Source organism: Desmodus rotundus, chromosome 6 (genome assembly GCF_022682495.2).
Source record: "Desmodus rotundus isolate HL8 chromosome 6, HLdesRot8A.1, whole genome shotgun sequence".
Lineage (NCBI taxonomy): Eukaryota > Metazoa > Chordata > Mammalia > Chiroptera > Phyllostomidae > Desmodus > Desmodus rotundus.
Window position 1 is genome coordinate 146,782,587 of NC_071392.1, and position 14,844 is coordinate 146,797,430.

General features: G+C 41.5%; 1 protein-coding gene across 4 annotated transcripts in view; it reads right to left on the minus strand.

The window, feature by feature from the left end:
• PWWP2A (PWWP domain containing 2A) overlaps positions 1–14,637 on the minus strand; it is a 34,009-nt gene extending 19,372 nt beyond the window's left edge. For all 4 annotated transcript variants that reach the window (XR_008427061.1, XM_053926147.1, XM_053926146.1 and 1 more), the window contains exon 1: positions 13,980–14,637. Coding sequence is in view for 3 of the 4 variants with exons in the window: in XM_053926147.1 (XP_053782122.1) it covers positions 13,980–14,548 (569 nt within the window). In the remaining variant the exon portion in view is untranslated. The remainder of the gene's footprint in view (positions 1–13,979) is intronic.
• Positions 14,638–14,844: the final 207 nt, after the last annotated feature.

Here is a 14,844-nt window from a genome sequence, read left to right on the forward strand (position 1 = left end):
ACTTGGGCTTAACAGTTATTTTGTGTCAAGGCAAGAGGAGGTTGTTATGAAAAAGAATCCTCAGGTTATATAAAGGTGAAACAAAAGTAAATGTAGAATATTTAAGCCAAAATTCAAAATGTGACTATTATAGGAGGTAGGGGAGTATTTTCTATTATTTGGGTTTCACTATAGATATATGAATTTTATTGATGATTCTAGCTTTGACTAAATGAAGCCTTTGTTTGCCCACTGATAAGCCTTACAAAATTATGGCATTTGCTCAAGATTTCTAACATTACCAATCAATCCTACAGCTAAATATGCATCACTTCTTGGAGTGAAGCTCATACCCATCATCCAAATTCCCTTTCCAAAAGAGTACCTCAAGTGAAACTACAAATGTTACCAACTACTCAATTTTTTAAAAAGCCAGACATAGTGATAATTCTTACCTCTTATTTTGAAAATGTTTTTTAAAAGCTAGTAGTGTTCATCAGCTGTAAGTTCAGAGCAACCTCAAACAACTCTTCCTGACCTAGGGTTATATTCTTTTTTTTCTTTCCTTCCTGTTTACAACAGTTTAACAGTGCACAACTGATTCTCATTTTCGTTCCTCCAACTCTGTTGCCAAGCTCCAACTGTAGGAGATTCTTTTTAAAATACTATAAACTAAAAACAAAGAAACAAAAACTAAAGCATTATAAACTTTAGGCACGCAAACAGGTCCTGGAGAATTAAAAGCTCAGAAAAAAAAGTTTAGGAGGGTCACTGAGACAGGCCTCAGTGTTCTAGCTGGACCGAACCTGTCCATTGAACAGAACAGCAGACAAAAAGAAAACTTTGCCCCCCAGAATTCTTTTCCCTTAATAAGCCTACAATAAGAAAAAATTTATATTCAATTAACTACTTAAAAAATATCCAAATTGACTTCATTTCAAGGAGGTTTTTAGTAACTACCTCTCCTTAAACCACAAAGGAGGGAAAACTGTGAAGCTTATTTTGGCTCACATTTCATTTGATTGGTTATGTCCAAGTTAACCTCAGCACGAATGAAATTCAATAGTCAGCCACGTGCAATAGACAATTTTACAAAATAAAAATGTACATCTATGCCTCAAAAAATTAAAAACCAGCATACCCATTTCTGGGTATATCCAAAGTAACTGCAAACAGGCACAGAGTTTTAGTTTTGCAAGATGAAAAAGTCCTGGAGATGTCTTTTACAACAATGTGAATGTACTTAACACTTACTGAACTACACACTTAAAAATGGCAAGACGATACATTTTATGTGTTTATCACAATTTAAAATTGTTTTAATTGTGTATCTACCTAATGGAGAGGGGAAAAGTTTGGTGAGAAGCAGTATATTTTCATGGTGTAAGGAAATTACTACCCTGGCAGGCGTGGCTGATTTGGTCGAGTGTCATCCCGCAAAACCAAAGGTTGCCAGTTCAATACCCAGTCAGAATACATGCCAGGGTTGCAGGCCTGGTCCCCGGTCGGGGCACAGGCAAGAGGCAACTGACAGATGTTTCTCTCCCTTTCTTCCTCCCTACCTTCACATCTCTCTAAAATAAATAAAATCTTGGTTTTTTTTTAAAGGAATTACTAAAGGAAGTACAAGAAAAATAATAGTGCCCTGGCTGGTGTGGCTCAGTGGATTGAGCACAGGTCTGAGAACCAGAAGGTCACTGGTTTGATTCCCTGTCAGGGCACATGCCTGGGTTGCAGGCCAGGTACCCAGTGGGGGGCGTGTGAGAGGCAACCACACATTGATGTTTCTTTTCCTCTCTTTCTCCCTACCTTCCCATCTCTCTAAAAACTAAATAAATAAAATCCTTAAAAAAAAAAAAGAATAGTAACTACACTGGGGAATAATAACAAGACAAGACGGACCTGAAGGAGAATCCAAGTGAACGTCACCCACGGAGAAGTTGATTATCACGAGCCTGCAGGTGAGGTACCCAGGGAACACAACGCTGACTGAACCTGGACCTCTCATGAGCAAGTATCAGACAAACCTCAACTGAGGGATGGTCCCTATTACACACACTCTACTTACTTAATTTTTATTGACTCTAGAGGGAGTGAGGAAAAGAGGGAGAGGGAGGGAGAGAAACATCGATTTGTTTTTCCACTTAGTTATTCACTCATTGGTTGATTCTTGTATGTGCCATGGCTAGGGATTGAACCCGCAGCTCTGGCATATTGGGTCAATGTTCTAACCAACTGAGCTACTTGGCCAAAGCACATGTGCTCTATTTTACACTGCAAATAAATGCAATACGTGATCATTTACTGAGGCGGAAAAAAGCTTCAAAGAACATTACTGGAAAAAACTGACAAAATAATGAAATATGGGCTACAAATTAGATAACAGTACTCTTATCAATGCTCCCTGAGTTTTAAAGTTATGTGTGCTTATATAGGAGAATACCTTTGACCTTAGGGAATAAATGCTCAAGTATTTAGGGGTAAAGGCGGATGATATGTGTAACCTACTTTTAAAGAGTTCAAGGAAAAAAGGTTTATATGAAGAATGAAAGCAAATGTAAAATTAGTAAATCTAGATAGTTTATGATATTTGAAAAGATTTCATACATAAAAAAACTTTTAAGTATAATCTTAAATTTAGTTTACCTCAGTTGCACCCAAACGTTTAAGCATATTAAAAAAATTTGTCCTATTTTAAGCATAAATCCCAGCAAACCCACCTAAAGTACCAGTAAGCGCGAACTCTATTCAAATACAAGTATGCTACTTACAGTCAAATAGCAAAACCCTAGTCCCAGCCCTGGGACCCACCTCCACAGGTGGGACTAGGACACGAGAGTCACTGCCAAGAGGCTGAAACTTCAGAGGGGAAGAAATCGCGTGGAGCTGTGACCGGGCAGCAGTCTGTGCAGGAAACGGACTGCGCCTTGCAGGGCTGAAGCGACTGGGTGAAGAGTGAAGTAAAGAATGGTGAAGACTGGTTACCCATTTTTGAATGCTGGTAACCAATTAAGCTGGTTTAAAATGAAGAAGTAAAACACTGAGCAGGTAGGTAAAAGCCAACAGGTGACCAGCTGTAGCCACAGGAGTCACCAGTGAGCAACGTGATTCCCTCCTCCACAGGAGATGAAGATTCAGAAGCTTAAGTGAGCAATAAAAGAAAGGTAATCCATCTGGCAGAAAGAAAGGAAGGTGTGTTATAAGGGTTAGGAAAGTGTGATGGCTGACAAATACTAGTCTCTTAACAAGACAAGGCCAGTGAAAAGGACTGAAAGTGTCTAAATGACTTGGTTGAAAACTTAAGCTTGGCTATACTAGTCTGGATCCACCATTTAATAAGTACAAAGAGCACAGAAAATTTCCTTTCCCTGGCTTCAAAATGTGTCATTCTCAAAAGTGATTCCTTTTCAATTAGGTTTTAAAACCATACAAGTAGAGAGACCACAAGGACTCAATTTCCCTAATGAGACTTTAATTTTCTCTCCATGACAACGACCAAAATTTCCTCACAAAACCATCTGCCCAGGTATTAGCGGAAAGAGAAGACAGACACATCTCCCACCGTCCACTTGCAAACAACTCCTAGTTATCTCATTCCTAGTACAATGGAAATGCCATGTGGTCTTCCTGACTAATTTAAAGGGAAAGTTATACTTCACCAGTATTACCTGAAGTTTCTACATATCCTTTCAAGATGCAGATTACACTGCAGCCCACAATACCACAGGATCTGGGCTGACTGGCTATTCGAGCCAACCCACACTAAGTGACTATACTAGCTGTTGTCACGTTCATCTGCGCTCTGCCACCTCGTGCCACTTCCTAACAGTTAATGCTTATACAGCCCTTACTGTATGGCGCGGACCATTCTAAGTATGTACTCATTTACATTAACTGATAATCATCACGATCACCCTATTAAAGTGCTACTGCCATCCCCGTTTCATTGTTGAAAGAACTGAAGAACAGAGAGCGTAAGTGACCTTCCCAAGGTGACACAGCTAATGAGCAGCAGGGCCAGGGCATGAACACAAGCAGTCAGCTCAAAGTCTGGTTCTGCACTCCTGCCGCCCCTCACTGCCCCTCACTGCCCCTCACTGCCCCTCACTGCCCCTCACTTCCCCTCCGCCCACGTCGCCATTAAGGAAGTGGAGCGACTGTCCACGTGCTCTTTTCTGAATCCTATGGATGCAGACAGGCTTCAGAATCCATGAGTTTTCTGGTTTGCAGAAGATGATAAGCACCCTATTATCAAGCATGTTAGTATTTCCCTAGTAAAATTTAAAACATTCACACTAAATGGGACAAACAGATCTACCAGCCTCACATAATTTCAGGTCATGATAGGTTTTTGCCACCAATAAAGTAACAAAGTTCTGTTGTCAGAGCTGTAGGATTTTGAACTTGCAGTTAAGTTAACTTGATAGAATTGTCATCAAGATTACAGAATATACATAATTGCTTACCATAGGGCCTAGTGCACAGTAAGTGGGCAAAATATATGGAACTATTACTATATTAAAATGAAAATGTATTAGATTTTATTACCTGTAAGTGAATAATGTTCTTAATTAAAACCCCCACATATTACAAGGGCAATCTGCAAAGATATGGGTACCCAAATAGGTGAGCAGGGAGGATGATGTTAGCAAGATAAAAACATAGCATACACCAATTATGAATAAGAATTCCAGGAAATATCTTTTTAAATTAATGGGTAGGGAAGGGAGCTGCATGAAAGTCTCATAAGAATCTCTCTCTAACCATAAAAATTTACTCAATCTTTTAAAGTCTATTCAATCCTCTTATAACATCACACATAGCTTTTGAAGATGGAAGGGGAAAAAATCTAATAATGTAGATTTCAAGCTCCCAAACATTTCAAGCTACCTTCTGACAATCCTCTTTAAAAACCTGCCTGGAAAACGAGGTTTGAAAATACAAATGAAAACTATGGAGGGGTGACCAATCTTTTGGCGTGTCTGGGCCACAATGAAAGAAGAGTTGTCTTGGGCCACGTATTAAATACATTGTGACATGTAATCACAAAAAAATCTCAAAATGTTTTAAGTACATTTACAATTTTGTGCTGGGCTGCATTCATAGCCAACCTAAGCCACAAGCAGCCAGTTGAGACACCCCTGCAAGAGAAAACCTTTATGCTTGTCTTCTTAAAGGCAAAAATAGAAACGACATCTATATAGTGTTCAAATTTTATAACAGTAATTCTTTTAAAATAACCATCCAGCTTTGAGCACTGTGGCTCAGTCAGTTGGGCATCATACTACAAAGCAAAAGGTCAGCAGTTAGATTCCCAGACAGGGCACATGCAAGAGGCAGCTGACCGATGTTTCTGCCTCACATTGATGTTTCTCTCCCTCTTTCTCTTCCCTTCCCCTCTTTAAAAAATAAAATTAAAAAAAAAAACCCCTATGTTTAAAATAGCCATCCAAAAAAATGGTTAACAGTGGCAAAATATTTTTACAAGCAGACACATCCTGACTCACTTTTGTACATCACTTAGAGTAACATGCTTGACATTTTCCCAGAAAATGAACACTGCTATAAAAGGACCTTTTTAATTATTAATGTAAATACTCATCAGTTTTCAAACACGTGAATAGAATTCCCTTGGACCTGGCTCTAAGATCCAATAAGCAGTTTAAAGCAGTTAAAATCATATGTTTCCATTATGATTTCTATGTACTTTTAATATTCCTTTCGCTGTAATGTTCTGTAGGGTTCACCACACAGAAGTCTAATTATTTCTCAAGAGATGGACTTTTTTAAAAAGGGGAATGTAATCAATTTATTTCATTATTCCTATTTTACCATAAACAGGTTGTTCAGCAACTTATAATTTAGTCTTTAAAATCCTTTTCCCACTTAGTCACCCAGCACTTAAATAAACGCTGGGCTTGAGCTCTAGGAGCTCCAATCTAACTCTTCTCATACACAAGAGACACCAGTGTTGCCAGGGCCAGGCCAACCAAGGCATAACAAATGATATCCAACTGAAGACCCAGGACCATAAATGAAGAAGAAATCCCAATACCGAAGTACCCAAAGAGGTCACTAAACTGCAGTTCACATTTTCAAAGCAGCAGCTGTTGCCGGGCTGAGTGAGGAACAGAGAGCTCAATCAGCCTACCAAGATGGCACACCAAAATCACAAGCTAAAATGGTAATGACAAAATTTAGTTAAGTGTATTATAACAGGTTTTTCTCAAATCTTAGAGAACTGTCTATCATTCAAAAAGGCATTGTCAATATACCTACTAGTATCTGCCACTTATGTTTCAGGCAATTTACTTAAATCTCTCTGAGCCTCAGTGTATTTGTATCTGTGAAACTGGATTAGAATTTACTTCATTGGCTGCTCAGAGTAAAATGAAACAATGCATAGAAAGTGCCTGGCACAGTGCCTGCATAAGAGTGGGAAATACATAGTAGCTATTATTAACTACAGAAAGTAAAGCTTGGCAACTTTTTCTTGCATGTTGGGAATATGAAGAAAAGTGAAATCAAGTTATTATAAGAAGTCCAAGTTTTACAAAGGTAAAAATAGTACAGTATTCTGCAGTAAAGTGACTATATAAAATTGGTCCAAAGAGGCCCTGGCCAGGTGGCTCAGTTAATTGGAGCATCATCCCATGCACCAAGGAGTTGAGGATTCTATCCCTGGTCAGGGTACATGCCTGGGTTGCGGGTTCGATCCTCAATCGGGGGGCATGTATGGGAGGCGACCAACTGATGTCGATGTTTCTCTCACATCAATGCTTCTCTCTCTACCCCCACCTTCCTCTCTCTCTAAAATTGATGACTGTATTGTATCCTCTGGTGAGGATTTGGAAAAAAAATTTTTTTTTTCATTGGTCCACAGAGAAAGAGAGGAAAATTATGGTCTACCTACTTCTCGTGGGCAACCAGATTTAACGATTTGCAAGTTTAATGACCAGTTCTGTAATAAGGACCTACATCTACCACCCAAGTGGCCCATACCTACATGTATGGCTTCTTTGTAATTTCATTCATTTGAAAGTAACCACTAACTTTTCAAACAGGCTTAACAAATTTATCACTCTACTATTCTGGCAAAACCCCTTACTCCCCCCAAAAATTAATTATCTCCAAATATGGTCTGAGCATCACCTGCATCAGAACCACCTTGTTAAAAATGCAATGTGATAGAGAGGACCTCAGAAATCTTGTGCACATGTGTCTGAATTAATTCAGGAATTTAAGAAGAGGACCAATAAATACCAAGAAATAAGGATGCACTTTAGTCACAAATACCACTAAGAACATCTTCCAGTTTTTTATCAACGTGAAATTAACTCGGCCAAAACCGAGACGATGAGCACGTGACACAGCCTCTTTAAAACCCCCCACAGGAAAGCTGATCTTAGGAAATGAAAACTAGTTGCACTGAGAGCACAGTACACAGTCAAGTGTTTACACGAAACACACAGGAAAAAACACAGCTGAAAATTAACCTCATTAGAAATCTCAAGTCCAATAAAACATTCCTGGCATAGTATGTGTATAACACATCTAGTTGTCTAGTTTACACAATTTGGTTATAAAATTTATTTTTAATTCCATGATGTTACAGGATTCTTTACACTCAGATTCAAACTAGGTGTTTAATGCTGAACAACTAATCACTTTCAAAAAAACATTATTTCAGTCCAACATGCGTTGCAACACCTCACTCCCAATACTGTGTGTACATTCTAGTATGGTAGTGGCAGTCCTACAGCTGTCTGGGTCAGAAAGTGACTAGCCCCCCCCCCCCCAAGCTCTTCTACTGTGTGAGACCTTTATCAAAGCGCCCTGGGATATGAGCAGAATAATCACCAAAAAGTATTTCAGTATTTTAAATATGCACAACTAAACACAATCATTTAAGCACACTACTACTAGAGAGCCTAAATTCTCAACCTGGATGGATGCTTAGTATAAGCTACTGATACCACTACTCACTGCTTCACCAGAATGGCTGTATATTTTTCCCACCAAAAGTAGGGCTATTGCACCATACGTTTCATGGTCTCTGTAAAGAAAAAAAATCATTGTCTTGGTTTATATTTCCTTTAAAAAAAAAAACAAGTAAATTTTCTACAAATTGATTTAAGAACTTAGTGAAATCTGAGTTTTCTAAAGAAATTACCTCAATTCTTTTTAATGCAATAGTACGCCATATACACAGAGTCCATACTTGTAAAAGATCAATTCTGAAATACAACTAACTACACCTTTAATAAGTACGTACCACTAAATTAAAATGCACAAAGGTTTTTAAGCATTAGTATTTACCTCATGATTCCTTAATTTACATCAGGTCCAAAAATGGAATTCAGAGAGCTTTTTCAGGATTTCAAAGTGGCTTGATAATTATTTTTTAAGATATGGGGAACAGTACTAAACAATTTAAATGATCCATCTGTGTAGAAAGAAACCATAAGTTTCAGGAAATGCTGTCCGTTCAAGTACGGACTGAGAAGGCTAAGAAATCTCTTGCCTTTGCAGATAATTTTGACTGGTTAAATTTTTCTATGTTTGCAACTACTAAAGTTGGAGGTGTATTTAAGGGATAGGTCTAAAAGTCTGCTGGCAGGGAAGAGATATCCGTATCATTTCTAATGATTCAAAACAAGGCTTTCAAAAGAGGCCTTTGCAGGGCTGTGCGCTTTCCTCCTCCTCAGGAGCAAACTTAAGGGGCGAGAACGACTTTAAAAACTTCATGGAAATGCATCCAAAGGGATGCACTCAGAAAAAGAAATCCAGAATGTGGAAAACGCTACCAGACTATGGTTTAAGAGTGCAAGGGAATAAAAATAAAAGAGCAAAAACTGCAGATGAAAAACTTATGAAACTTATCAACCAATTGCAAAGTATAAACTTTACTTAGGACCCTGATTTAAACAAAACAGATGTTGACTGAGATGTTAATTTTGAGACGGGTCTGGAAAATGTTAAGCCGGACTAAATATATGATATAAAGGAACTGCCGTTATGTTAGGTGTGAAATAGCAGTACAGTTATGGTTTTAAGTTCTCATCTCTTCGGAGATCTAGACTGTAATATTTATGGTAAAATGATATGTTTAGGATTGTTTCAAAATAATCCAGTGATTGCCTTGGTTGGGTGGCTCAGCTGGTTGGAGTGTTGGCCCGTACACCAAAAAGTTATGGGTTTGATTCCTGGTCAGGGCACAGACCTAGGTTGTAGATTCAATCCCAGGTCATGGTGCGTATGAGATGCAACAGACGGATGTGTCTCTCCCACACTGATGTTTCTCCCTCTCTCTCAAAAAATCAAAACAGCCCTGGCTGCTGTGGATCCGTGGACTGAGTACTGGCCTGCGGACCGAAAGGTCGCCACTTGGATTCCCAGTCACAGCACAGGCCAGGCCTGGGTTGCAGGCCAGGCCTCCAGCTGGGACGTGCAAGAGGCAGTTGACTGATGTTTCTCTCCCCCACTTTCTCCCTCCTTTCCCCCTCTCTAAAAATAAATAAAACATTTTGAAAAAAATCAAAACATATCCTTGGGTGAGAATTAAAAAATAAAAAGATCACAATAATCCAGTGGAGGTGGACATATAATGACCCAAGTTTGGCTAACGGTCGACAAATGTTGAAGCAAGGGTAATACATACATGGAGATTCATTTCCCACAATAACACATTAAATAAAAATTATGATACCACTGACTTATTATTCTCTTTAAAATAATCATTAAGACAGTTTAACAACTAGCCCTGGCTGGGTACTCAGCTGGTTATAGCAGTGTCCTGATACACTACGGTTGTGTGTTCGATCCCTGGTCAGAGCAAAACAATCAACCAATGAATGCATAAATAAGTAGAAGAACAAATTGATGTTTCCCTCTCTCTAAAACCAATAAATAAATGTTTAAAAGAAAACACATAACAACTTGAAGGAATGCTTATTATATAATGCTAAATGAAGAAACAAATGTACCTATGTCAAGATCTCAAAAACATAACGTTAAAGAAGGAAACAGAAAAAAACAAACTGAATTTGTGGGTTAGCTGATTATTTTTATCTGTTAGTATTATACTATTGTCTGATTTTAGCAGTAGGCAGATAATTTAAACTACCTAAGAAAGCTGGGTATAAAATAGTGGAGGAGCCCAGAGTAAACTAGAGAATGCACGGCTTACTTTAAAGGTCTTCAGTTTCCAATAAATACTATGATACATAAAATCTGCTTTAACCGGATATTCAAATATCCTCATTGCTAGGGTTATTTATCAGCAAAAGCAACCTACACTGAAGAATAAGAGGAGGAGGAAGTCATCATCAAAGCAGGAGACAGGAAAACCAGATCAGCTGGCCACCCTGTTCACTTTCCATGTATATAAACTGAGACATGGTTTATTTGCTTGTTTGTGTTTAAACAAACAAGCTGACTTTAGTCAACCGCCTAAAGTCAAAATGAATTAGCCTCAGAAGAACTGGAGAGGCTGGAGTCCAGAGAGGCACAGATTTACCCAAGTTCACAGTGCTGCTCCAAGTACCCTGACGCCGTCCAGACCTATACTATTCAGTACTACTTTCGGTTCTGTTTTTTAATTACTTGTGTCCTGCTCCTTTTTTCCATAAAAAGATTATCCTCAAAAACGTGCTATTCGCCCTGGCCGGGTAGCTTAGAGCGTTGTCCTGATATTTCACGGTTGCCAGTTTAATCCCTGGACAGGGAACAAACAAGAAACAACCAATGAATGCATAAAAGAATGTTTCTCTCTCTCCCTCTCTTCTCACAAATCAATAAATAAAAAAATAGCTAGAGTGAAAAAAATGTGTTCTTCAATCAACTAAGTCTAAAAGGCAAGCAAAAAAAAGTAGTAATACAATGAGCCCTGGCTGGTGGGGCTCAGTGGGTTGAGCACCGGCCTGAGAACCAAAGGGTCACCGGCGGTTCAAGAACCCAGTCAAGGGCACATGCCTGGGTTACGTTACGGGCTAGGTCCCCAGTGTGGGATGCATGAGAGGCAACCTCACGCTGATATTTTTCTCCCTCTTTCTCCTTCCCTTCCCCTCTCTAAAAATAAATAAATAAAATCTTTAAAAAAACTATTAACTTAAAAATGATGATACAATGGCAGGAAAGTGAAGATGTCAAATGCTTGACAAAAGCACTCTTGATCAATCCGCATATATACGAAATCCTGTAATCTAGGATCAAATGCTTTCTACATGGTGAACAACTCTCCCGACCTTGAAAGACATGTGTCTATCATGCATAATGTTAGCATAAAATAATAAAAGCAGTAACTAGCTTTTTTCAGACTGAAGAAAAGTACATACACACTGATGCGCTTAGTGGTGTCCCAAATGTTAATTTTTCTGACTATCACTGAACAGGCAAGAACCGAGACTTCGGAGCCTACTAGGCATTCCAATGTACAGCCGAGGAAGTGCGGAGTCTCCCGGCAGAGGCTCCATGGCGATTAGCTGACTCAAAATCTGCCGGGCTCTGACCCCCACAGCCTCGGAGTACCCCAGACTGCTACGGAAGTCAAGCAAAGCACTCAATTTCAGAAAAATGCAATTTTTTACTTACTACTTAAAAGAAAACTTGCCAGCCCAATTAACTTTTTAACATGAAAGTAGAAATATGGGCTTTTTAGATTCACATCAACCTATACTTGAAGCTCTACTTTGTCATGTTGAAACTAAATGACTGCCCAAATTAAATGAACCTGTTTCCTCCTATATAAATAAAAATACCGTGAGAGTTACAAAGACTAAATAGAGCACATGATACAAGGCCTGATACCTAACAGGCACTCAATATGAAGCTCTTATTTTTACCTAAAGGTTTACTTCAGTGGCCAAATTCAAACTGGACACAAACTGGTTTAAAGCTACTGATGACTACAGTCGCGGTCTTGGTAGTCTGTGAAGGGTGGATCTGGATGATCAGCTGACCCGCAGTGTACGTGAAAATGTGCAGTCAAGACAAGCACAGATTGCAAAGGATCCTGGCAGTTTCGTTCTTCCAAATTGTATTATGAAAAAGGGACACGCAGTCAGTCAAGCCCTGGTCCAATAATAATTCCTTGAAGTGCTATTTAATTTCCTTACCACTTCTAAAATGGGTGCCTCCCAGGTAAGTTAACAGAAGGCAGAAACTGTGCCTAATACATACCCGGATATACCTCTGAGATATTGTGGCTCCTAGTTACAGCCCGCTGTAATAAAGTGGGCATCACAATAAAGCGAGTTTTAATCTGTTTAGTGGTGTAGGGCTTTGCCTTCAGCTTGTAAGCAACACCTGTGAAGCACAATGAACCGGGAATACCCAGGAGGGTGTCTCACATACAGCTGTGTTCAATAAATAGTTGTTGAATGAAAAGTTGTTTCCCTTAATGGCACTTTAAAAATTACTTTATTATTAACCTTTTACATTTTAATGTTTTAAAGTGAAAGTAATAAAAAGCTAAAGGTTAATAATAAAAATAGCTTCTCCAACAGAAGAAACTGCTGTTTATAAGAAACACTGGTAGCAAAATACATCAAAACTTAAAAAAAAATAAATTGCAATTCACTAACAAGGAAAATTTTAAAAATAAAACAATCACGAGCACCTCGAAACAGGAAAGCACCATCCATTCCATGTCTAGAAAAACTTACCTTTTTGCACCTTCCTTTTGCAGATTTGAAATCCAGATTCTCCCACAATCATCGGCCTTCATCTCTGTTTGCTTCAATAGCATACACACTACTAAGTCTCTCTTTCACTATAAACACATCAGTAGAAAGCCCACTGCTCTTATGCTGCTAACTATGAAAACAAAAGTGCAAAAGTCCAAAGTCAGCATTTAAAAAAAAACTCTTTTAAAAATTGAGATTAAACGACGTGCATAAATAATTGTAAAGGTCCCCATTTTTTCGCCCCAGACATCATACTTTGGAATGTATTTTAAATAGATTTTTTTCCCCAAATGGGAAAGACTTCTTGTGCCTTGACGGAAGGACAAGAAGTTCAAAGTGAAACACACGAAAACCAGCCATTTCCAAACAGGTGAGCTCCCATCAGGGTGTGTGTGTGCTGTTGCAGGAAACAGAATGGAGAGCCGTGAATGGGAGTCTGCACTTCAGATCTGCAAAAGAAGAGTAAAGCGGTTAATTTAACTCTAGACTTAGACTACCTTCTTTTACCTGTTTAAAGCAACGCTCGTAATTAATTGTTAAAAGATGAGAATGTGCGGAGACAGAGGTTTGTGGGTGAACTCCACCTTCCTGTCCCTAATACATAGGTTCAAACTGTATCTACAGTATTATAACTCAGTAATCGAACACGTTCATTCCATACCACGTTGCTATTCAAGGTATTTTAAAAAACCACATCTTTTCTTTAGACTGTCCTTACAACTGTCGTCATAATTAGCCAAATGTGCTTCCTGCTGAACAATTCTCTAAGCAGAATTAGTGCTAACAGTTAGGAATAACCGTCAAAAGGCTCATTTTAAATAAATGCTCTTCCCCTACGAGGAGTGACAGGCAACCTGTAGGGAACCCCAGTGCGCACACCCCTTTCCCCAACCTCATCAGGGTTAATTTGAGAACAGAAGTGCCTCACAGGCAGTCTCCCCAGCCCGGCACCCCGTTCTCCGCAAAACCCTCCGTATTCGGCGTCGGCCCCCCTCCCTCGCCCCGGTGCGGGCGAGTCGCGCGGAGGGAGGCCAGAGGTGAGGGGCAGGTCCGCGAGCTCCGGGTGCACCCTCAGCCCCACCCGGTGTCACACCTGCGCTCGCAGGCGCTCACCTGGGGCAGGGACCGCCCCCTCCCGGCCTCGCGCGCCTGCCCCACTCGGGAGGCGCGCCACGCGGGACCCGAGGGCGATGCGGGAAGCGGGGCACTGGGGTGGCGGCAGGCGGGGGTGAAGGGGCCACGCCGGTACACACCCTCCCTGGGGACGGAGCGGACCCGGGCGCCCGAGGGGCGTGGTGGGGGTGGGAGAGGTACCTTTTGGACAGATCCATGAGAACCCCGGAGAAGAGCTTCTCCCCTAGGCGGAACGACACGACGAGCGCGTCCTCAATGATGTGGTCCAGCGTGACCCGCACCTCCGAGCCGGGGATGAGTTGCGACACGGCGGAGTCCCCGCCCGCGGGCGGCACGAGCGCCGGGGTTGCGGGCTGGGGCAGCGGCGGCTCTTGGGACTCCTCGGGAGCCGGGGGCTGCTCGGGCGGCGGTGTTGGGGGCGGTGGAAGGTCAGGCCCTTCCTGAGGGGCGGCTACCGCCGACTCCACCAGCCGGGAGGGCTTCTCCTCAGCCTCCAGTTCCGGCCCCGCCGCCTCCGGGCTGCGGGCGAGCTCCCGCGGCGGCGAGAGAGGAGGCTCGTCGGCCTGAGGGGAGGACTGCTTTCCGTCGGCCTCGCCATCCGGCACAGATGCTTCAGTGGCGGTGACCGGGAGGGTGTCAGTACCGGCCTCGCTGCCGGGGATGGGCTCCATCTCCGGCTCGGCCTCGCCGGCGCCCCCCTCCCCGGGGGACGCCGCTGTCGCTGCCGCCTCTGCAGCCACGGCCGCCATTTTCTCCCTGGCTTCTCCCTCCTCCAACTCCGGCTGCAGCGGCAGTGGCGGCAGCGCTGCTTAGTTCCCTGGGCCTTCCCCTCCCTCCCGCGAACAGTTTCGTCCCGCCCTTTCACTGATGCTCGTTATTGGCACCGCGCCATTGGTTCTATCCTACACTCCTCCCTCACTTGTGATATTCCATTGGCCAGACCCGGACGTCTATTTTTCAGTCAGTCATCCCGCCCATGCAGAGTAGGAACTTCTCATTGGCCAGGTTAGTTGTCAAATGTCGAATCAGAGTGGAGGAGTGGAGG